The following is a 22,490-nucleotide window of genomic DNA, read 5'->3' as shown; positions in this document are numbered from 1 at the left end:
TCAGGTAACCATAGGTGGATGGATTTACATCTGGGTTCTCAGTTCTGCTCCACTGGTCAATGTATCTGTCATTGCACCAGTACCAGGCTGTTTTGACTACCACAGCTATATAGTAGGTTCTGAGGTCAGGTAGTGTGAGCCCTCCTACTTTATTCTTCATCTCTGATAGTGCTTTATTTATAAAGTTATTGATAAATTTTTCTGTCCTTTAAAGAATGTTGTTGGTATTTAAAATGGGATTGCATTGTATTTGTAAATCGCTTTGGGGAGAATTGTCATTTTCACAATGTTGACTCTATGTATCCATGAACATGATATGTTTTTCCATTTATGTAAATCTTTGGTCTCTTACAGTAGTGTTTTTTAGTTTTCTTTGTATAGGGCTTTTACACCCCTGGTTAGATTTATTCTAAGGATTTTTTTTTTTTTAGGGGCTATTATAAATGGTATTTTTTTCATGTTTTCCTTTTCATTGTTCTCTTTATTGGTGTATAGAAATCCAACTAATTTTTATATGTTTCTTTTTATTAGTCCCAGTAGTTTTCTCATGGAGTCTTTTGGGTTTTCTATGTATAGTATCATATCATCCACAAATAGGGACAGATTTACTTCTTCATTGCCAATTTGGATGCCCTTTATTTCTTTTTCTTGTCTTATTGCTCTAGCTAGAACTTCCAGCACAGTGTTAAATAGGAGTGGTGATAAAGGGCATCCTTGTCTTCTTCCTTTTCTCAAGGGGAGTGTTTTCAGACTCTCTCCACTGAGAACGATGTTGGTCATTAGTTTTGCATAGATGCCATTTATTACGTTGAGAAATTTCCCTTCTGTGTCTATTTTGTTGAGAGTTTTTATCAGAAATGGGTGTTGGACTTTGTTGAATGCCTTTTCTCTGTCGATTGAGGTGATCACGTGATTCTTTTCTTTCCTTTTATTTATGTGGTGGATTACGTTGATTGATTTTCTAATGTTGAACCATCCTTGCATACCTGATATAAACCCTACTTGGTCATGGTGTATTATTTTTTTGATATGATGGTGAATTCTATTGGCTAGAATTTTGTTGAGAAGTTTTGCATCTATATTCATGAGAGGTATTGCTCTATAATTTTCTTTTTTCATGGCGTCTTTGCCTGGTTTTGGTATCAGGGTTATGCTGGCTTCATAGAATGAATTCAGAAGTATTGTTTCCTTTTCTATGTTCTGAAATAGTTTGAGTACTACTGGTATAAGCTCTTCTCCGAATGATTGGTAGAATTCTCCAGTGAAGCAATCTGGGCTAGGGCTTTTTATTTCTTGGGAGTTTTTTTTTTTTTATTACCTTTTCAATCTCTTCTCTTGTAATGGGTCTTTTCAGATTTTCAACATCATTTTGTGTTAGTTTGGGTAAGTAGTGTGTTTCTAGAAATTTGTCCATTTCCTCTAGGTTTTCAAATTTGTTGGAGTATGGTTTTTCATAATTCTCTGTTATGATCCTTTTTATTTCAGTTGGGTCTGTTTTAATGTCCCCCATTTCATTTCTTATTCAGGTTATTTGCGTCCTCGCCTGTTTTTCTTTTGTCGGCTTGGCCAGTGGTTTGTCGATTTTATTGATCCTTTCAAAGAACCAACTTTTGGTTTTGTTGATTATTTCTGTTGCTTTCCTATTCTCTATTTCATTTATTTCTGCTCTGATCTTTATTATTTCCTTTTTTTTGGTGGCTGTGGGCTTCTTTACTGTTCTCTTTCTATTTGTTCAAGTTGCGTAGATAAAGTTTTGATTTTGTCCCTTTCTTCTTTTTTGATGCATGCATCTTTTGCTATAAATTGACCTCTGAGCACTGCCTTTGCTGTGTCCCAAAGATTTTGGTATGATGTGTTTTCATTCTTATTTGAATCTAGGAATTTCTTTTATTGCATCTCTGATTTCTTCTATTACCTAGTGGCTTTTAAGCAGGGCGTTATTCAGTTTCCACGTAATTGATTTTTCTTTCCTTTCCATTCCTGTTCTTAATTTTCTGCTTTGATGGCATTGTGATCAGAGAAGATACTTTGTATTATCTCAATGTTTTGGATTTTTTTGAGGGTTGCTCTGTGGCATAAGATGTGATTGATTCTGGAGAATGTTCCAGGTGCATTGGAAAAGAATATGTACTTTGTGTCTGTTGGGTGGAGTGTTCTATATATGTCTATGAGGTCAAGTTGGCTGATTGTGCCCTTTAACTCTTCTGTATCTTTGCTGTTTCTTTCTAGATATTCTGTCCTTTACCAAGTGGAGTGTTGAAGTCTCTCACTATTATTGTGGAACTGTCTGTTTCTCTTTTCAGTGCTGTTAGAGTTTGTTTTATGTATTTTGGAATCCTGTCATTGGGTGCATAGATGTTTATTATGGTTAAGTCTTCATGATAGAGCATCCATTGTCTTTTATGGTGGATTTTATTTTAAAATCTGTTTTATCACAGATTAGTTTTTCCACCCCTGCTCTTTTTTGGAATCATTTGCTTGATATATTTTTTTTCCATCCTTTGATTTTTAAGAAATTTACATCTTTGTTTCTAAGGTGTGTCTCTTATAGACAGCATATTGATGAAGCCTGTTTCTTTTATCCATTCTTTCCCTCTCTGTCTCTTTATAGGTGCATTTAGGCCATTTACATCCAGTGTAATTATTGATAGGTGTGAGTTTATTGCTGTCATTTTGTAGTGTTTTTTTTGTGGTGCTGACATTTTCTTTGTTCTTCTTACCCTCCTGTACTGAATTCACTTTGTTTGTGGATTTCTTTTTCATTTCTTTTGTTTTTGTAGATTTTTTTTTTATTGAGACTTTATGTTTTTCTTCTTTATTTTGATGAGTAGGTTTGTTTACTTTCTTTTTGGTTACCTTAAAATTTGCCCTTATCCTCCTGGGTTTGAACCAGTCTGTTATTACTTGGTATCACCTTGCCTTCCTCTCTGTTAGAAAGTCCTATACCTACACCATTTATTTCCTCTTTTATTGTTCTGACATTGTTGTCATTTATAGATTAATCTCTGTGGTTCCCTGTTGCAATTTTTTTGATCTTGGATAGCCCTTGAGAGTTCATTTCCTAGGTTGGTATCTGGTTGGTACAGTCTTGCATCCTGGATTCAGGCTGTGGTCTAATGTTGTTCATTCTCAGGCTGAAGGACTCCCTTTAATAATTCTTGTAAGTTTGGTTTGGTTTTTACATATTCCCTTAATTTCTGTTTATCTGGAAATATCTTAATTTCACCATCATATATGAATGAGAGTTTTGCAGGATGTTTTCTTCTTGGTTGGCATTTTTTTTTCTTTCAAGATTTTAAATATGTCATCCCACTGCCTTCTTGCCTGCATGGTTTCTGCTGAGTAATCAGAGCTTAGTCTTACTGTTTCTCCTCTGTATGTGACTTTTTGTTTTTTTTTTTGAGCTGCTCACAGGATTTTTTCTTTGTCTTTGGTTTTAGCGATTGTGATTATTATATGCCTTGGTGACTTTCTTTTGGGATCTATCCTCTACGGGGTTTGTTGAGCTTCTTGGATGGTCAGCTTTTCACCCTTCATGATAGTAGGGAAGTTTTCTGTCAGCAATTCTTCAATGATCCTGTCCGTGTTTTCTATTTTCTCCCCCTGTTCTGGAACTCCTATCACTCATTAAATTTTTCCTTTTGATTGTATCCCACATAATTCTCAGGGTATCTTTATTTTACTTCATTCTTTTTTCTGATTTTTCCTCAAACGGAGTTGTATCCAAGTGTTTGTCTTCCACTTTGCTGATCCTGTCTTCTGTCATTTCAAACCTGCTTCTTGGTCCCTCTATGACACTGTCCATTTCTGAAATCTTGTTTATCTTTTGGATTTCTAGTTGTTGATTTTGTATCATTTTTAGTTGTGTATTTATTTTGGCATTTTGTTTCTATATTATTTTCCTAAATTCCTCCATTTTTTGTCTGTATTTTCAATGAATTTGTCTGCATTTTCCATGAATTTGTCCATTTTTCCCTCATTTTTGTCTGCTTTTTGCTTCAACTCTTGGATAGCTCTGAATATTAGAGATTTGAATTCTGTATCAGGGTAGTTCTAGTGCCTTTTCTTCTACTGAAATGTCATCTAGTGTTTTATTTTGGATGCCTACTGGGACCATTTTGTCCTGTTTTTATGTGTTTTGATATTGTCTGCTTTCTTTGTAGCATTCAGTAGTTATTTTCTTCATTTTTTTGATTGTAGTTTTGTTTGCTTCTTCCTGCTTTTTTGTTTTATTTGGTTATGTCTGAGCAGGTGGGCTGTGTATTCTTTGTTGTTTACTTGTCTGTGGTCACAATACTTTTCTCATTCCTGTCCAATGGGCGGAGCCAGTCTCTCAACTATAGTGCAGCAGGGCAGGTCCGGCAGGTGCTCGGTGTCCTGCTTGGAATTTTGTGAAACTGCTTTCCCGTACTCCCTGTCTGCCAATCTCTGATGTGGATGGGGTGAATCCAAGTGGCACAGGCACTGCACTTCGCAGCTGGCTGAGCCACTGCTGCCAGCCCGGAAGCATGGAGGTAGAGCAGTGGCGAGAGGATGGGGGGTGGGAAAGGTGTATCGCTGGTTTCTGGGTGCTCTGTCTCCTGCTGGGAGCTCTGTGAAGCTGCTTTCCTGTGATCCCTGTCCACCGATCTCTGAAAGTAATCCAAGATGGTAAATCCATGCTGCATTAGCTGGTAAGGGACCTTTGTACATATTTTTCCTCACTCTCTGTTCTCTGTCAGTTTCTTATTCTGTTCAGTGCTTGGCTGAGTTCTTTACCTCTTCATTTGACACTTCGGGTTCCAGGACTGACGTTTTTCTCTGTTTTACTTAGTTTTCCGGTTCTTTGCTGTGGAGGGATGGCATGGTGCTTCTGTCTATGGTGCCATGTTGGCCGGAAGTCTGTTTGTTTCTTATAAATAAAAAGATTATGATATTGGAAAATCAATCAATATTCTTTGTACTGTAAGATTTCCATATGGTTTATAGAATTTAAGTAATCAATGCCTGTTTCTCATATTATCTCTGGAAAACCATAATAGCTGATTTATTTTGTTAAGATTCATGTGGCTTTAAGAACTATGAAGTATATAGATTAAGTAATTTACAAACACCCATCTTTCCCATGAGATAAGAGAATCCACTAGAAATGGGGACCAGGTGCCTGTTGCTCATGTCTGTTATTTAAAATCAGAAGAGAATGGATGTTATAAATAATATTACTAAGTATGCTATACATGAATTTATTGAAATGGTAGACTCCCTTCTGTGACTTGTTCTGCTTGCTACTTGTAGGCCTTCGGACACTGCTCTATGAGCTTAACTGTTGCTCTGGTAGTAAAAGGAACTGGAATATGCATCATTAAGGTCTAATATTTAATTGGGCATGTGTCATCAGTTCAGAATGAAGGAGTTTGTCCTCCAATTCTATTTTGAAAATGGAAATAAATAAAAATGGTTTGTCACACTGACAACCGTAGGGATAACTTGAGCAGCAGCTTAGAAAAAAAATAATAAATTTGACGAACACTTGAGTCTAATGCCATGTCTACATTGGCCTTCAGTTTGGTAAGTAATGCAGTTAGAAAAAGTGATCATTTTTGCATAGATTGTTTAAAAAATTACCATGAAATTATGTCTTTTTTATAGGGCTTTAAGGTGATTGTTTTTCATGGTTATACTTGCCAATTATTAAGATACATAATCGAAAAATCAAGACTTTAAAATGGATCAAAGTATGAATATAAAAATTTGTATACTATTTCTTATAGTTTATTTTGTTCCGTAACTGTCTTGTGATAATAACGTGTTTTTTCAGACTTCTTTTTTAAAAATTATTCATCATGGTTGATATTTTCATTAATCAGTATATTTTAAGATCGTTATTAACTCATAAGAAACCCTGGTGGCACAGTAGTTAAAGTGCTCAGCTGCTAAGTGAAAAGTCAGCTGTTCAAACCCACAACTGCTGTATGGGAGAAAAATGTGACATTCTGCTTCTGTAAAGATTTATGTTCATAGAAACCCTACGGAGCAGTTCTACCCTGTCCTATAGTGTCACTATGAGTCAGCTTCGACATAAAGGTGGTTGGTTTTGGGTTTGAATTATCTCTGATAATATTATCAATATTGAAAGTAATGGGTCAGCATTATTTTTATGCATAGTTTTAAATATGGCTTTGCAGCTAACAATGGATTGGTGTCTCATGGGTTGTCACTGTTGTCAAGTGACAGGTAAAATGGGTTTCCCAGATTCCTGAGAGATTTAAAATCACCAGATTGCATGGAACTCCTCAAGTGAATACTTATTAATGCCAATTTGGGAAATTTGTGATAGCACGTAACGTGGGAAAGTCCCAAAATGGGTTGCGATCTCTTTGGCAGGATCGTATCTAGGTGAAAATTCAATTCAGAAATTACCTTGAGACCCTTGTATTGTGCTGTGTTGTGGTTTCATGACATTTGATACAGAGAACATGGTGAATGATAAAAGTCTGAATGCCAGTTCACTGTGTGCCTCATTGGGAAACAGTCTTGCTAAGGCTTACTTATTTCCTCCAGTTTATTTCCTGCTATGCGAATTTATCAACAGGGTTAAACACAAATAATTTGGGTGCCAAACAGCCTAAGTTGATGAACCTTGAAGCCTTAAATTTAAAGTGTACACTGGAAACATTTTGTTAGGACTATCAGCACTTGTCTCCCTGCTTCTTTGCTTCTCAGAGCAAGGGAAGTCATGCTTTCGTTGCTCTGCATTTGAAATGATTCACGATTCCTCTTTCATAGTCTTTCTGGAGACAATGTATGGTGAGTCATTAGCATTATTATTATTATTATTTCAGTTACAGTCAAACTACATATCCACACTTAGCAAAGGGGCCTGGGGTGGATTTCATTATTCATTCAGAATAAGTTCCTACTCTAATATAAATGTTTCTCAGGATGGAGCTTTGAAATGGATCCCAATTCTTTAAATTCTTTCCTGTCTGTTTCAGGAAATAGTGAGATCCTGTTGATAGTAAAGTACAATGTGTCTAAAGTTCACTTCTAAACACTCTGCTCTTTGCAATGAAAGTCATCTGCATTCTCTTTGTAATTCAGAGTCACAAGAGATCTGTCTAATCTTGGAGATCTGATCCAGTATCATTTAGGGGAAAAAAAAAAATTCTTGATAATAATTCTACCGTTCAGATTAGTGAAAGCAGCAAAGCTTTACAGCTTCTGTTGTGTTAAAAAGATATCGTGAGACAGGGGAATAAGGACTTTGATTGTGGTTTGGGAGATTTAGTTGATTGTAAAAATAAAATGATTAGTACAGTTATTACTCAAGTTTTTAATCAAGGAAAGCAAATGACATCTGTTTGTTATCATTCTTTCTACAGAAGACAAAGGCTCAGGTCCCAATGGTGCTGACTGCTGGTCCCAAGTGGCTGCTGGATGTGACTTGGCAAGGAGTGGAAGACAACAAAAACAACTGCATTGTGTACAGCAAAGGTAAACACAATATCATTTCCCCTCTCTTTGGAAGTATTGAAATCTGAGCATTGCAAAACATCAAATGAGCTGGAATAGAAGGGCAAAGTAAACTTTGATCTTCTCTCTTCCTCTGTCTCTTATGAGTCTTTGTAGTCTGTATTTTCGTAAGGCTTGCATTAATTACTTAGCACCATATACATTTGTCTAACCCTGAATTTGAGTGGTCTGACTAGTACTCTCTTCCCTTGCTGTTCATTTTACTTATAGGCCTGGTTTGATGAAATCCCAGATTTCTCTCTTGGGCATTCTCTATCAAAAAGTAAATTCCTTTTGAAATTTAGCAATTTGTGTTAAGGTGCATGCTCCAGGAGCCACTACATTCCAGCCGGTTTCTTGAAATCACACATGGTGAGAGTATAGCTGAAAATGAAGCCACTGAAAAGACAGAATTCTTCCCCATGGTGATTTCTGAAGGGCAGGAGGCAAATGGGAAAGAGGAAGCCGCTGGTTTGCAGAGCATTGTCTTTGATTTGCTCAGTGTGACATCAGCCTAGACCACCTCATGTAGCTATGCCCTAGCTACAAAGGAGCCTTAGTTTCCTGATGGCATATCATGGGCCTGGCTTGCCCATAACACAGAACCCGTCTTATGTGGTTTTTTGGGCACTGTTCACCCTTACGGTGAAATCCCTAATCTCTCTTATTCGTAAATATTGCAAAACCTTGTGCTTCTCATGTTTAATTTCTTTTAACTTTCTTTTTTAACTAAATAGACCTACTGAGATCAAAGATTTATTTGCACATTGAACCTAGAAACCATGAAAGCATACAAGGGAACAAGCAAATAAGCACCCCTATCACTATATTAACATATAAAACACTAATCATAACATCAAAGACTCTTAAAAACTTGCTAGAAACAATTACAACTTGTTCTTATAATCATTACAATTTGTACACTTATAAGAGGATTGCCTTTAAACTGCCATAAGCCTTTGAAAGTTGAAACACCGGAAAGAGGGAATTTGCAAGCTAAAAAAACAATCTGCACACCAGGATCTGATTATATTTCTTTTCCTTCTATAATTGCTGGGCCCATACCCACTAATTTTCTGCACTGGAATACCTGTGGTATGCTGGTGGAAGCTGTTAACTAGAAGTGAGATTTTCCCAGGATACATCAATTCGATCTCTCAAAGTAGAAAGAAATAGAACAGTGAACCAGCTTACCTATGACCACACTCAGAATGCGAAGACATATAGAAATTGCCCTGGCATATAGGACCAATGACTGGGGACAAATTTTTGTTGCATAATATCTTATCTCTATTAAGACAATATAATACGGAGGAGCCAAAGGAATAGTCATTCCCTTGTCATGATCCTGGAGCCCTGGTGGCACAGCAGTTAAGAGTTCCGCTGCTAACCAAAACGGTTGGCAGTTTGAATCCACCAGCAACTCCTTTGAAATCCTAAGGGGCAGTTCTACTCTGTCCTGTAGCGTCGCTATGAGTCAGAATTGACTTGACAGCAAAGAGTATGATTTTGTCATGATCCAAGTCCATTGCACTTTTAAATTGGACATTCTTTTAGGAATGTTCTAATAAGAGAAAAATATTTTTAAAATGTAATTCCATGATTTTTATAGTACTTTAACTTGAATGAGTTCGTGTGTTTGCATTATGATTGACTAGACCTTATTCTCTTGGCAATAAATAATTTGGGGTCGTTTGTAGAAGCTAATTAATTAACTCATAAAACATGTGTTGAGCCCAACTCTGTGCTATCCTGTATACTGATATTGTTGTTGTTAGGTGCTGTCCAGTTGATTTTGACTTACAGCAACCGGATGTGACAGAGTAGAACTACCCCATAGGATTTTCTATGCTGTAACCTTTATGGGAGCAGATCTCCAGGACTTTCTCCCTCAGAGTCGGTTGATGGGTGGGTTAGAACCATTAACCTTTAGTTAGCAGCTGAGTGCTTAACCATTGCACCACCAGGGCCCCTACACTGATAATAATAAAACCAAAAAACCAAACCCATTGCTGGCAAGTCGATTCTGACTCATAGCAACCCAAGAGGATAGAGTAGAACTGCCGCATAGGGTTTCCAAGGCTGTAAATCTTTATGGAAGCAGACTGCCACATCATTCTCCCACAGAGCGCCTGGCGGGTTTGAACAGATGACCTTTTGGTTAAAAATCGAGCACTTAACCTGTGCGCCACCAGGGCCCGTACACTGATAATAATACTCCCGTTTGTTAACCCCCCTTCGCATCCTCTCCTTGGTGCTCCCATACCAAATTGTATACCATCCTCTCATTTTATGATCATCAGTTTAATGTCCAAGAAAAGAGTAGGTAAAAAGTTAGCTGTTACTTATTACTCGTCTTCCCATCTACAGCATATTTCTTGAGACGAGGGACTGTCTCCCAGTGACCTTTCCATCCCAGGTCTGGCACATTGCCTATGCAAAAAACACTAACTATCAAGAGGATCATCAGATAAAAAATGATGAATGGTTGCCAGACACTGTACTAGGCACTTCACATAATATGATGATGAACCATATAAAACTGCTGTTATTTATCATATTTTTAGGTAAATAATGCATGCCTCCTGCATTTGTTTGCCTGCCATGCCCTCCTCACCAGAGGCACCCTCACAAGTGCCACCAGGCCAATCCTCTTTCACATGTTGCTGTAAAAAAAATTAGCATAGTGCACTCACAGAAATACCTTGCGGGGGAGGGTGGGGCCAGAAAACAAATGCAGAAAGTGCTGGTTATTTATGTAAAAATACGGTAATATTTTGTTTATTTTAACTTCAAAAATGATAATTTTATATTATTCTACTTAAAGTAATACTTGGAGTTTTAGTTTGGTATTCACTGGATGGCACAGATGGTTAAGCGCTGGACTACTAACCAAAAGGTTGGCAGTTCAAACCCAGCTGGAGTTACCTCAGAAGTAAGGCCTGAGTTGCTGCTTTCAAAAGGACACAGCCTTGAAAACCCTATGGAGCAGTTCTGCTCTGCACATGTGGGGTTGCCATGAAACAGAATTGACTCAAAGGCAGCTAGCAATTGCACTGTGAATACCAGGATCAGCAGTAACTATTGCATGTGCTTTATTTCAATTAGTCTTCATTTAATATGGCAACTGATTTGGATTTTTTTTTTTTAATGATGTAATTATTATGCTACCCCATTTTATAAAAGGCAAAATTGAGATTTAGGTGGGTTAAGTAATTTGCCAGGGTCACGAACAAATAACTGGTTGAGGTGGGTTTCAAACTCTCATCTGTCTAATTTAGTGTCTAAGTTATTACTAGGACATGTTCTTTCTGTATTAAGCTTTAGAAGAGCTCAGTGAAATAGGCGTTGTTTTTCCCATTTCACACATGCAACTTACCCAAACCCAGTGACGTCGAGTCGATTCCGACTCATAGCGACCCTGTAGGACAGAGCAGAACTGCCCTATACAGTTTCCAAGGAGCGCCTGGTGGATTCGAACTGCCAGCCCTTTGGTTAGCAGCCGTAGCGCTTAACCACTACGCCACCAGGGTTTCCACACGCAACTTTAAAAAAATAAATAAATAATATAATTGTCCTTCATCATGGAGTGCTAAGGATGTAGTGGAATTCACATCCAGTTCTTGACAACTCCAAAGCCTGTGTTCTTTATGCTTTGTGACAATTTACAATGAATAATCCTCTCAAAGCACTCTGATCCTTATGCTTGTGAAAAATTATATAGAGTATGTACTGTAGTGGGCATTTCCAAATTGTATTCCACGTAACCCTTAAAGAGAGACCCCAAAGACCAAATATTGCCTATTGTGGCCCCTTTGTACTGGTATCAGTGTATCCTGCAGTAAAGCCTAGCTAGGTCATTTGACCATATGATGCATATTTTTTTCTCTTTCCTCCAGCATCTCTTGGAACTAGGATAACACACTTTGGGAAACTGTGCTGTAGACCTGACTCCGCTCTCCTAAATGGGCTCTGTACTAGTATTCAGATTGCCATTGAGGAAGGGAACTGCTCTACCTAGAGCATATCCAAAGGTTTGTCAATGCCTAAATGTTCTGCAGTTCTACTAGGGATCAGTCAGGTCATAGAGAATATGACCCCAGGAAGAACTCTAACCAAGACCCCATGGGCTGTGGCATTTTCTACGACCATGGGCTGCAGGTAGAGGAAGCCTCCCCATAGCAAATGGTTTTGAAGGTAGAAGGGTTCGACAATTTAGATTTAACCAATATTGGTTGATATCTATGATATATGAGACACTTTCATAGTGTGTACGTTATTTATTAGTTTGGGCTCTTTTGTTTGCAAATAATAGAATTCAACTGAAATTAGCTTGTGTAAAAAATAAAAATGTGAGTGTGTATATATGTGTGTTGGGAGTGGGAGGAACCGTCGGCTTATGTAACGGAGTCCAGGGATATTCTGGACATCAGGAACAACTCAATCCCAAGGCTCAAACTTTTTCCCCAGACTTTCTTGATTTTTTGGCTCTTTCTTGTGTGCGTGTTAGTCTAAGGCAGGTTTTTCTCAGGTTCCAGACTTTTTCTACCAGCACAGCAACTCTAGTGAAAAGAGAGTTGTTGCAGGTTTTGACTGGGGCACGTACCAGTCCCTAAACCCATTAATTATTGTGACTCCAACAGCCCAGGCTGAAATCATCCTTGGTGCCTACGAGTGGAATTAACCCCACATGAGACATTGAGATGGCAGAGAAATTATTCTCCAAATGAATCCAAGTCTCAGCTGCCAGTACAGAGAACAGTTGCCTGCTTGTTAGGCTAACTTCAATGCCCCCGGACACTACTTACTATTCCTAATGTCAGAGGAGGTCTTAATCAGGATGAAAAATAAATTCCTGATGCTACACTTGTATTTCCTTTTTGATTTCTAACTAAGACCTAACTACTTTTGAATCCTATGCCAAATTCATTAGTACAGGACCTTGCTATCTGAGAGTTTATCAGTACCGATTTACAAATAGAATATAAATGCATTATGCATAGCAATTTTTTTTAATGCATTGACTTTGAGAATTTTTTTATAGTATTTTCTGATAAGCCACTTACTTTTTAACTGCTGCCAATTAAGACATGTATTTGCTTCTTCAAGTATTATTAAGTGTGGGTTAATAGCAAAATTAAATATGACTATAAAGCTTTCGTTTTCAGGGTGTCCATCAAATAATTATTATAAAATTATATTCTATCACTTAGTACTATTTGACAGGCTGCCATCATCATGTTTTCTCACAGTAACAAAAGCAGAGTGTTTGACATTAGTATCATAATCTGATGTACTTTTCTCCTGCCTCGACTACCCCCTTGTCATTCCAGAAAGTAATTAGCTCATGCAGACATTGATGGGCCAGACTTGTTGGGTCGTCTGTTTTTTACCATTATTCTCAACAGACTCCAGATAATTCTAATTTACTTATCTCCAGTGGAAAAATACTAAAAAGCACCGTGCTGAAGTTAAAGGGATCTCTGCTTCTGAGGGTGGGGTGGGCAAATGCTGGGACATCCACTCCTAAAATCCACTAATGCCTGTTGAGCATTGGAGATCCACTTCTTTTCCGCATACCCTTTTGTGCTTTACTTTATAGTGTTTGCAAAGTGTGGGGAGTTCTTCAGATGTGAAAAAGAAATAGGGTACTTTGAGTTTCATGTTTTTGAGTATTCAAAATTAAACATTTAGCATCTTCCCTGTGGTTTGGTGCACACGGGTCACTTCAAATTGGGAAAAGATTAAGTTATTTAGTTTTTCATGGCATTATGATTTCAGATGCAGTTCAATATCATTGTAACAAACTATATTTCACATGTAACCTTGGGCAAACCACTTACCCTCTTAGAATCTTGGTTTTCTCAGCTCTAAAAATAGAACAGCAATGACTGCCTTATTTATGAGGAAGCACCCATACATATGACTGCTTATGTTATGGTAAATATATTGCTGATTGTCTTATACTTGGTTCAGCTTGCCTTCCTGGTCCCAAATTGGTACAAACCTAGAGAAAATGAAGCCAGGCCTCCATGTTGGTATCATGTAAGTGTGCAGAAAGATGTAATCATTTGATTTGAGATTTATAGCTGAGAATTCCATGGTACTATTCGGTTACTGTGAAGCCACATGTGTCTGCAGATGACAGCGTCACAGAGTCAGAGGCCAGTGTCTATCCCTGAGGACATCATAGGATTTTTTTTTTTTTTTTTTTTTGGTCTGGGCCACATAATTTTATTTTTAATAATCGTATGAAATGCCAGACTAAAAATAACAATAATATTTATAGTAATAATGGCCATTACCATTCATTGAGCATTTATTCTATGCAAGACACTCTTCTAAATATTTACATACATTTTCTTATTTACCATTACGAAAAACTCATGATGTAAGCATCCCTACTCCCATTTTACAGATGAGTAAAGTGAGGTTTCCACAGACTAAGTAAATCGTTCAATGATACCCAGTTTATACGTGGGAAAGTTGGAATTCAATCCTAAGCACGCATTGACTTCAAATCCCAATTAAACGATCAGCAAACTTTTGAAGATGTCATTTACTAAGCTGAGGTTGCAGGTTATCACTCTTCTTTGCAAATTTGCATACATATTTATCAGCAAAACTTTTTTTTTCTCATTCTGTGGTTTGGCTTTAAAGATAAGATGTTCAAGAATTAAAACAGCAGTGGCGGTAATATTTTATGCTAATTTCTCTGTTGCTTCTAAGACCATGGCAATTTAAAATCATGTGGAAGACCTCACACTAATCTCAAAATCATTTTACAAACATCTTCAAAGTTCTGATTTTGTTAGCTGCACATATCTAACCATGCAAATAATTCATTTAACCCTTTATTGAGTGACAACTGTGTTCAAGGCCCTACAGTAGGCTCCGTTGAAATAATGACAAATTCTAAAATCACCTCACTTGAGTGAGTTACTTTCTGTACCCACCTATATTGGTCATTTTCTAATATACAGATCTTTCATTATAAGGACTCCTGAAAAAGTCTGGGCAGTGTTCCACCTTAAAATGGAGAATTTATTGCATATAACTAGTATTTTAAAACATCAACCTTGTCTAATGTAACAGCAAATTTTCAAACTGGCCTGTAAGTTAATGTTTAACTTTACCTAAGGATCTGATTTTATATAAATAATAAACAAATTGGAAAGAAAAAAAATTGTGGTCATGTTTTAAGCATTTATTTAACCATTCTGTAATTCGTAGAAAATGTATTAACTGTTGTCTAGTTTTATGGTAGTGTTAAAACGGGGTGGGTGTCTGAACCAAATATTTAGCAGCAGGAATTATAAAATCATAAGGCGATTAAGTTAGCTAGTCATGGAATTCCAATATTGCTTTTTAAATGACTTCAGGATATAGGAGGTACTAAGGTTATTATCTGTTATCAGGAATACAGTGGAATTGTACAACTGGATAATAACCAAACAAACTGACACAATGTAAAATTACATTATCAGTGTGTTAAAACAAAATTGCGCCCTAAAGGAGTCCACATGCCAGCTCAGAGCTGCAGTGTAATTATGCTTAACTCTGATAATTAAAATACAACGGAGATCAACAGAATCATTTTCATTAAGAAAATTATTAATGATGGTGGTATAACAGTAATTGATTGCAGAGCACCACAGGATAATGCAATGCTGAAAACCCAGCATGTTTCATGAACATCTGAGGCCTTTTCTGGTTATGTTCTATAAGAATGAAAGCTATGTTTGGAGGAGCGAGCAGTTGATTATGCCTGTTCTAGGAATAGTGATTACAAAAATCGCTGCTTTAGAAAACCACTATTTTGATTCAAATTGTCATTTCTTAGGGGCTCTTAAGGTCATGACAAGTGACCCCACCAGTGACTGTGTTATTTACAATAGAGATGGCTGCTGCAAAATGCAGAGTGACAGAAACTTCAGTCAATACTGGGCCTTCTGTCATTTCCATTTCTTACTATGCATTTACCACTTTTACAATTATGTTAGTGATTTACTGATGTTATTTCAGTCTGGAGCTGGTCGTACTGATTATTTTATGTTCTTAGTTATTATTAATGTATGCACTAAGACGTGAACAAATGCATTTGTGTTCACATCGCTGTGAGTTTCCTTAATGAAATGTTGGTAAATAACCCTGCATGATAATATCATAATTACCTCCATGGATTAGATGTGCTATCATATGTTGGGGAAAAAAGATCCTAAACTGCCCTAGATCCATGCATGAACCAAGTTTTTGTCTCTTAGGGGTAAAAACCCAGTTAGCATATTGGCAAATGGTGAGAACTAAGAATATATCAGTTTTATAAATATAAAAATGGAAAATGAAAAGCAGGGACTTTTGAGAGGTGACTCACTATCATTCAGGGATGTTAGCTTGTCATTCAAGGAAATATTACTCTTGAGAGCTAACACTTAAAGTGTCTTTGTCAACTATAATAAGAGATAACTCTTTAGGATAATTTTTTTTTTCAGAGTAAGATACCGTAGTTTTTTTTTTTTTTTAAACCATAGTATTACATAGAAGAAACTTTATGACAATTTTAGATGAAAAACAGAATATGTAGTTTGTACCTAATATAATTATATTAAAAAGTATCTATGCAGGAAAACACTGGAAAGAAGTACCTTTGAAATTAAAAAAAAAGCATTCCTGTAAAATGGTAATATTTGGGGAGATTTTTTTATATCCTTTTCTTGTAATTTTCTTCACTTTGTATTCCTTATATAATTTAAGAGAAAATATTTGCAAATGAAAATCACTCTTTGTCTTAACTATGTTCTTGCTATTCATTTTATACAAGCCAAACTAAGAGAACAGAAATCTCTACCTTACTTTCTTATAAGTATTCCTCATCCACAGAATTTAAATTATTTCCTAGTGATATAATTTTTTTTTATTATCTCTGTGCCCTGACACATTGTTTTTCATAAGATGATTTCCCAAATAATATAAAAGCAATTGAAGACGTGCTATGCACGTGATATAGCCCAGGAGTCTTGAGGGATACAAACAAATATAAAACACTCTTCCACCCACCCTTGGCTTCGGAGCTTATTGAAGGAGCTTAATTGATGAATGTGGCATGAATACTGACTTCAGCCTTGCATGGTCAAGGAAAGTTCCAAAGAGGATGTGGACTTTTGATTGGAGATTGAAAACTGAGTATGAATTGTGAGTTGGCAATGCGATGGGAAGGCATTGGAGGCAGTGGAAATTGCCTGTCTAAAAATTATAGACTGGGATGCGTGTGGAGTGTACATGAGAGTGATAGCACTCTATTTAGTGAGAGCAGAGAATTTACAAATGGAACCAGCGAGGGGCTAGTCACCAAAGCACTTTTCAGGGCCATGTTGTGAACTCATTTGAATGTTCAATCTGAAGACCTCATCATAGCGATCTTTTAACATGGAAATCAATGTAAGATATGCATTTAGTAATATTCTCACAGTTATCTCCTTGACTTTATCTGACTTTCTGATGTCCTTAAGCTTTATCCTTTCACTTTGCTATTGAATTTTTTTTAACAGTCGTATTTATAATTTATACAAGGTCTTTCTCGTTCTCTGATCATTCCTTTTCTCAACATCTTGTTCTTGTTATGTTATACTACTTTCCTATATCTCTGAGGATATGAATTGTTTCCTATTTGCTCTTGCCTGTTTTGGTCTCTGTCTTCTTATATATTGTAGCTCTCCTCAAATGGGTTGAGTTCCTTGGGTACCCTCCTTTTTTTTTTTTTTTTTCAAGAATGGGACACAAAACACTGAATGCAATGAATGCAAGAGCAAGATCCAATTGGTGGATTTCGTGTAGTTTTTCATCTGGTGTATATTGTGTAGGGTCATCACAACGCAGCCATGGTGATGATGAATAAAACAGTATGTGTAATTTTTTTTTTCTTTTAACATGGTTAGCTTCTGCAGAGAACATCAGTCTCGTCTCTGAGATATAGGAACGTTGGAGACCAACATTCTGAGGACTTAGCGGGAGAGCAGAGCTGGCTGGTGCCACTTGGAAGTCCTATGTCATTACTGAGATTGGAGATGTTCCCTTGATCCTCTGATTATAGGTGACACTAGCATAACCCTCTGCTGAGCCTTTATCTGAGGGTCTAAAGGGTCTCTGTTCCAGTTCTCTAGAAACTAAAACTCTATCTCCTGAGGGAGTGGAGAGAGGTGGTCACTCAAGTTTAGAGGGAAAGGGTAGGCATGCAAGACTCACTACTTTTTACTCATGTTATGCCAGTGGTTATGAAACCTCCAAGTTTCAGCTCCACAGCTCCTTGTACCTTTCAAAATACATGGTATCTTTACCTCCAGAGGAGCCCTGGTGGTCCAGTGGTTAAGAGCTCAGCTGCTAACCAAAAGGTCGGCAGTTCAAATCCACCAGCCACTCCTTGGAAACCCTATGGGGTAATTCTACTCTGTCGTGTAGGGTCGCTGTGAGCTGGAATCAACTGGATGGCAACGGGTTTGGCTTGGTTGCTTCCTGATCTTTTCTATAGTTTTGTGGAGTAAATCTGCTTGATTGTATTTGGCCTGTTTCTCTTCAAGTGCTTGGATTTAAGCTTTCTCTGCTCTCTGCTGTGTCATTTATCACTCCATGTACTTTCTAGTTTCTAGTATTTTGTTAACTTCTATTGCCTATTCTGCCCCATCTCTTTGCCCTTACTCTTTTTTATTTTTTTCTCCTTTTACAGTCATTTCAGTGAAAGGGAGTAGAAATAAATGCATGTAGTCAATTCACCATACTTAAAAAGAAGTATCCTTCCTTTCTTTTTTTTTCCAAACTGTTCCCAGCTTTATTAAATATACTTTTCATAAACAATCATGGTATTTCAGGTAGGACATGGGCAATCATTAACAGGGTATAGCAACTTTCAAACTCCCTTCTTCAATGGACTACCAAAATCAGAAAGCCCTTATAAAACCCAATGAAATCTTCATTTTAAGCTCTGAACAGGGAAAGTTTAGAGTGAGGGTTGACATTTCACATTTAGCATGTTGTTTAACAACTTTTCACGAGCTGACTCTGACTTTCAGAAAATGAAATGAAAATGGCAGAATTATCAATCTGAAGATCCACAATCTAAATCAGGGAACCACTGCTCGTTTGAGGGATGCCATTGAGATGGCATCCCTGGAAAGTCCAGATTGCCTGACATACTGGTAACCAATTTTGAGGGGTCAGATCCCAACACGTCTCTGGATCTATAGAAGCCAAATCTATGCTGAAGGCAGAGAGGGAGAAGAGAACATGAGGACTTACACCACAAGGTATTTGTGCCAAGGTGGCTAGTGTGTGTCAATGTCGTGGAATGCCTCTTCCTGGGAACCAAGAGGAAGTCTCTCAAAACTAGAAGGGAGAGGTGTTTTCTTCCACATCAGTCTAGCTTCAGAGAAATTCTATGATTGACAATTGCCCTTTCTCCCCAAAACAACAATGAAGTGTCCTATGTGCTAACAGTATAGCTTAAAAAAAAAAAAAGTAAATCAAAATTCTGCATTTTTATAGAATTTGATAAAAAAATAATATCTCAAACTTTACAGTCACCAGAAGTACACAGTTATCAAAGATTCACACACTTTGCTTGGCATGTCCAGCACCTTCATTTAGCTTTCTGTGCCTGGTCTGTTTTGGCATCTCCATTTTCTGCAGGGTTATTTCCATCCTTGCCACCATCAGCTTCCGCTTTTTTCCTTTGAGTACCTTCTCTCCCTTCTTTGCAGGGGCCTTTTTAGGCTTAAGCTCTGGCTTTGGAGGAGCAGGTTTAGCTGATAACTGTGCAGCTCCCCTTTGTGATTTGTCCTTCACCTTGGCTTTATCTCCCTCAGCATCCCCTTTCTCTTGGCATGGTGGTGATTGGCAGGATGCAGGCACTAGATTTGGGGGGCAGTGGCACGTGAGCTTTGATCCAGGGCTCGCTCTCACCCCTTCTTCATGCTGCTCCTGTGCTTCCTTTCTTAGGCAAGCTTCTGAAAACTTTTCTGCCCTCATTCCTTTGACTTCCAAAATCCCAGGGTCTTCTCTCTTGTCCAGTTTCTGCCTTCACAACTCCATTGAAGTTACTCACCCACGGGTCTCCTATGGTTTACTTGTTGCAATCTTTTGTTCTCTTTGGCCTGACCCCTTTGTGTCATCTAGTTTTGTTTATCATTTTGTCATTTTTTAAATTATCTTCTTTCCAAGTCATAGAGAACACTGCTTCCTGGACTTCTTTCTATGGCTCTAGTCACCTTTCACACCCAGTGACAGGTTCCTACCTGACTCTTCACCCACTGAATGCTGTCACCACCTAATCTTTTTTCTTTGATTTATGTATGCATTTTTCCCAAGCTATATAATCTATATATTTTAACTACTCTACCACTTCTAACCTCATTTTTCCTTCTCCACAGATACCTTATGCCACAAAAAAAAATCGATTCCAACTCAGAGCAACCCTATAGGACAGAGTTTCCAAGGGTTTCCTATGGTTCCCAAGGAGCAGCTGCTGGATTGGAACTGCTGACCTTTTAGTTAGCAGCCGAGCTCTTAACCACTGTGCCACCAGGGCTCCAACTTATGCTCCAGCCATAATTAATTACAATTTTTCAAATGCCCAGTGCTTTCTCATTTCTGCCTTTTTATATGAAATTTCCTTCGCTTAATAACCTTCTCTCCATCTTTATCGTTAGTAACAGGTACTTCTCAAGATGTAGCTTATATTAATACCTCTGAAGCCTTCCCTGACCAACCTCCATAAGAGGAGAGCTCCATCCCAGCCTGATGTTTTGTACTGAGCTGGATATAAATTCTTCAAAGGAAGTGACTCCATTTCTTCCTTCTACAACCCCACAGCCAGCACATAGTGTACACTCAATGAACTTTGAATTCTTAATTTAATGCATCTTATGACGTACCATTCAGCAGAGTAAATTCTAGTTTGACTTGATTTAGTTTCCGAAATTATTAGTGTGAAAATCATTTAAAAGTCCAATACCCACGATGTCATCCTCCCCATGTCTAGAATAGTGTTCCATCCCTTAGCAAGATTTTTTTTTAATGCTTCTGAATCTGGAACAAAAAGATTTCTTTGCGATGTCATATATATTCGTAGCGTGCATTATGCAACATCAGGAGAGTGTATAAAAGAATTAAAAAAAAAATTAAAACCTACACACATGTCAAAGATGTCAAATCACGGAGTTTTTCTGTCAACTTTGCACAGCAGCCGCGCCAAGACATTGGTTTGCTATTATTGGGCAGTTCTTCTGGAATCGCTTTACTTATTCTCCTGTCAAATAGTTACTGTGTCTGTTGTTCACGGCTCTTCACTGGAGAAAAGTGGACCAGCCCTCAACTCTTTGCTCTGAGATCTGAAATCGGAGGCTTTTAGTTTTACCCTTGGTGTATAAGTCAACCCCATTTTTGAAGGCTATTTTTAAACTTAAAAGGTCACGTTATATGCCATGACATACAGTAGTACTTTGGAGAGGATATATTCTCATTAGTCTGTCTGAGGTCTGTGAAGACTGTCAGACAACAGCGGGGTCAACCAAGATACTATATCGAAGTGTTGCAAGCAAGACTATGCCAACCAATGGCTCAGAAATACATACATTCAAGTATGAACAGATAAGATCTTTCTATCTATTTATGTAGTTCTATCTACCGCCCACTGAAATTCAATGAGAATAAATTACTTTAAGTCAGTTCTTCCTTCAGAAATCTAGTATTTATCATCACTGCCTGGTCTCCGTTGTCAGTAAAGATTTTCAAGAACGACTGCTCTCCAGCTCAGCTCCCTTTACTTTGTGTAGTCTTTCCAGAAACATAAAACTTAGTGGTTTATCATGAAAACCAAACTTTTTCAGAATACTTATCAGATATTCATAAGAAGCAATTTAGGATTTCATAAATGCATTTAATCAAAACGATAACAGAAAATATAAATTTTACACATAAAGTATATATAGCAAAAGATGAATTATAAATATATAAATTACATGATTATAAATATATGATAAAATTTGTCTAAAATAGTAAATCATAATTTGGAGTCTCAATGTCAGAGCTGATTTTGTTATGTAGATGAAATCTTAAGTAATATTTCTGTTTTCCTGCTATGTTTTGAGTGTAGGTTTCTAGATGAAAGTGTGGTTATTTTGGAGTCCCATGGTGGTGCAATGAATTAGCACACTCAACTGCTTACTGAAAGGTTGGAAGTTCAGGTCCATCCCGAGGTGCTTCGGAAGAAAGACTTAGTGATCTGCTTCCAAAAACTCAGCCACTAAAAACCCGTGGAGCACAGTTCTCCTCTGAAACACATGGGGTTGTCAGGAGTCAGAGCAGACTCAGGGACAACTGGTTTGGTGGGTTTTGCAGTCAAAGATTCTCACCTGTCAAGTCCAAAATAGCTTGATCTTAACTTTGGGGAACCAAACTAAGCGGCCTGGGAAGGACATTTAGGCCAAACAGTAGTTTATTTTAGAAGCTCTTGCCTTGTAATTAGTTTTTCATTGTAAGTAGAGATATAGGTAAGAAATATATATTTCCATCAGTGAGATGAAGTAAAGAGACAATGTAGTATAAGAAAATGGACAAGTTACTTCTTATCAGTGGCTTTAAATAAAGATTTTTAGTTAACTATCTTAAGAAAAATAAAGATAATCATCATTACACATACACAAAGATAAAGAAAGATTATTTAAAAAAAAAAAAAATCTGGCCATTATATGGAATTTGGGGGTTTTGTGTTTCTCAATTCATTGAAATATTAGCTGAGGACCCATTATGTGCCAAATAAGAATCTGTTAAATTTCTGTGATTTGCTTCATGTTTTACTTTGGTATGATCCTAGGGATAAATTCGTGCATATCTAAGTTACTGTTTTTTTTCTTTTTTTCCAAAATTTGGTTAGTGTCTCGCTACTTAAAATGCGATCTGTGTTTTGTGTGCTGTCAATTCTGACTCATAACCCACCCACTGCCGTCGAG

The 22,490-nt window shown here is 37.3% G+C and overlaps 1 protein-coding gene across 4 annotated transcripts in view; it reads left to right on the top strand.

Annotated features, from left to right (window-relative positions):
• Positions 1-22,490, top strand: part of ZFPM2 (zinc finger protein, FOG family member 2) — a 530,635-nt gene that overhangs the window by 361,407 nt on the left and 146,738 nt on the right. For 3 of the 4 annotated variants that reach the window (XM_049854287.1, XM_049854286.1, XM_049854285.1), the window contains one exon: positions 7,362-7,473. In XM_049854287.1, the coding sequence (XP_049710244.1) occupies positions 7,362-7,473 (112 nt within the window). Of the gene's footprint in view, positions 1-2,818; positions 4,674-7,361; positions 7,474-22,490 lie in introns of those variants that run through there. The other variant, XM_049854288.1, reaches the window with a different exon arrangement.

This window comes from Elephas maximus, chromosome 15 (genome assembly GCF_024166365.1).
Source record: "Elephas maximus indicus isolate mEleMax1 chromosome 15, mEleMax1 primary haplotype, whole genome shotgun sequence".
Taxonomy (NCBI): Eukaryota; Metazoa; Chordata; class Mammalia; order Proboscidea; family Elephantidae; genus Elephas; species Elephas maximus.
This window is presented reverse-complemented; position numbering and strand designations above follow the sequence as displayed.